General features: G+C 38.8%; 1 protein-coding gene across 1 annotated transcript; it reads right to left on the reverse strand.

Moving 5' to 3' along the window:
- Positions 1–1,218: 1,218 nt before the first annotated feature.
- LOC308358868 (vomeronasal type-1 receptor 1-like) lies at positions 1,219–2,113 on the reverse strand (the record flags this gene model as incomplete). The annotated part of the gene is given in 3 exon segments (XM_080829356.1): positions 1,219–1,239; positions 1,242–1,912; positions 1,915–2,113. Coding segments are annotated over 3 exon segments (891 nt in total).
- Between the last annotated feature and the right edge of the window lie 746 nt (positions 2,114–2,859).

Genomic DNA, 2,859 nt, shown 5'->3' on the forward strand with positions numbered 1-2,859 from the left:
ATAGATATGGCAATTTCTTTCATCTTTGTCTTATAGATTTAAGTGTCAAATGTATTCCTAGGTATTTTATTCTTTTTGAAGTAGTTAAACTGTAATAATATTTATTTTCTTTAAAGATTTTATTTGTTTATTTGACAGACAGAGATCACAAAATTTAATAATTTTAAATAAGGAGAGCTGAAATTTTTACCTACAGTTTGATCTCCTATACTGACCTGTTATTTTTTTTTTAAACAAATGTTCAGGTTTCTTGGCCTGTCCTATGTGTTCACTCAGAACCTTCTATCACCATCTTTTCTTATTTCGTAGTCTGCTGCTCTCCCCACCTCTTGACAATCTACTTTTTTTTAAAGATTTTATTTATTTGAGAGAGAGAGAATAAGAGAGAGAGAGAGCATGAGAAGGAGGAAGGTCAAAGGGAGAAGCAGACTCCCCGCTGAGCAGGGAGCCTGATGTGGGACTGGATCCCGGGACTCTAGGATCATGACCTGAGCCAAGGCAGTCTCTTAACCCACTGAGCCACCCAGGAGCCCCCACCTCTTGACAATCTGAACACACAGGATTTCTCGCAATCCCTTGAGGCTCCATAGGATCTTTCCAGGTGATTTTTCTTTCTGTCAGAAAGAACTGGACTCAATTATGACTAAAAAATATGTTTAAAAAACCCTTGCCTGTATTTTTGTAAGACCCAAGGTGAGAGATTTCTCAAAATTTCTTAAACTTAGAAATTTCCTACTTTTTTAAACTTCTTAAAAGAGATTTTATTTACTTATTTGAGAGAGAGAGCGCACACATGCGCTTGCGTGGGGCAGGGGCAGAGAGGGAGGGAGAGGGAAAAGCAGGCTCCCTACTGAGCGGGGAGCCCCACATGTGGGTCTCAATCCCAGGACCCCAATATCATGGCCTGAGATTTAGTCAGATGCTTAGCCGACTGAGCCACCCAGGCACCCCTCTTTTACACTATTTCAAAATTCTCTGAATTTCTCCTTTGAAGATCCTAACAGAGTAAGTAATCTTTGTATACTTAAGTATGTGGTATTCATTTTTACCTCCGTTATAAGACAAGGGGCTTTTCCTGGCCTTATAAGCCATGACAACATAATTTCCTATCACACAGTAGTTAATAAAATGTTCACAAGTGTTTAAATGAATGAGTAAATGCTATTACAACAAACTCATAGCACTGAAACCAGATTGGGACAACAGTTTGCCTTTGCCCTACAGACAAAACAGAACCGAGAGACTCGAGTGTCCTTGACCATGAGCACAAAGGGGCTGAGTACTGGAAAACAGGATGAGAGGAGCACAGTGCTGTTCACTTTCCACTGGCCTGGATTTGCAACCACAATCATCCAAACCGCCAAAATAGCATTGATTGCATAAAAAGTAGCAAAGAAGCTCACTAGAACCAAGATGGTGCATGTGGCTCTGGCCTCGTGGGACATTCTGGGGCCACGGCGGCTGTTGTGAATGTGCTGTACTTGCTGCTTGTGCCTGAACAAGGGGAAGATCATGGAGCCACTAGCCCCCACCATGAAGCCCAAACTCAAAAAGTCAAGGAAAAAATATGTGACTGTATTTAATATTTTAAATCTCAATTCCTCATTCCAGGAACACTGTCCATTGTTTCTCATACTAAGGTTTTTGCTATTCAATGGACCATTCATTATTACAAGAATAAATGAATTTATCAAGAGATGTAGTATCCAACAGAGGAAACAGCAGAAGCCAATGAACTTTGGGGATCTAATCTTGAGTTCCACCCACCTACAAATACTAGGGTTCAGTTTAATAACTTGGTAGCCATTGAGGAGACAGAGAGTGCAGAAGGAAACCCCAGTGCTCACTCTGTAACAATAAAAGAGAAGTTTACAGGTAGCGTCATTCAGGAAATATTGGGATCCAAAAGCTACATTGTTTGAGGGATCCTTTTGGAAAAAAGGACCACGGAGTTGGCTAGGACCAGTTGGTTGAGAATCAAGTCTGTAGGTCTCAACTTGTGTCCAGTGAGCAAAGAGAAAGTGTAAAGACAAAGAAGGGATGAATTTCCTAGGATCCCAATGACAGTGTGAATGACAAAGATAATTCCCAATTTCAATTTGCCAGAACCCATTGCATCAGTATCTAGGGGCTGATTTTAATTGAAGTCAAAAAAATGAGAGGGAAAAAATCAGAAATAAATGTCTTGTCAACACTATGCAGAGTATTTTTCAGCACTTATTTTAAAACTTATTTTCTCACTTTAAGTGGATATTAACATTTTATGCTTTTTTGGTGTATATGCAAAGGCAATTCACTGGTGAATGGATTAGAAATAGCCTCTGATAATCATAAAAGTTGCTGAGAGACTATAACTTAATTATTCCAATAATGAAAGGATATGAAAGGATATCATGAAATGATATGAAAGGATAAAATGAAATGAGATGAAATGAAAGGATAATTATATAACATGATGAAGGTGCTAATTATCACTACAATGGCGATCATATTACAATATGGAAATGTATCAAATTAACATGTACACATTTACTCCCACAATGTTATGTCAAATATATTTCAATGAAAAAGTAAAATCCATTAAAGTAGAAAGAAGGAAGAGAAAGAAAACTCTGCCAAATGAACAAAACAAACAAAAGAAATAACCTCAGTGCCCACCTGTAAGTTTCTGGGTGACTGAGTGAGGGCACGACTGCCTGCGGTTCTCAACAGCTATGGCGAGGAGGGGTCTCTGTATAGCGAGGCAGTCAGTATTGTTTCAGTCTTTTTTCCAACATGACTGAGAAATTAGGAAACATTATGAGCATAAAGCAAATTTTACGTCTGCTTATGGGTGTTTTTCATCTGTCAGGAAGACTG

The sequence above is a fragment of the Martes martes genome (genome assembly GCF_963455335.1).
Source record: "Martes martes genome assembly, chromosome: 17".
NCBI lineage: Eukaryota > Metazoa > Chordata > Mammalia > Carnivora > Mustelidae > Martes > Martes martes.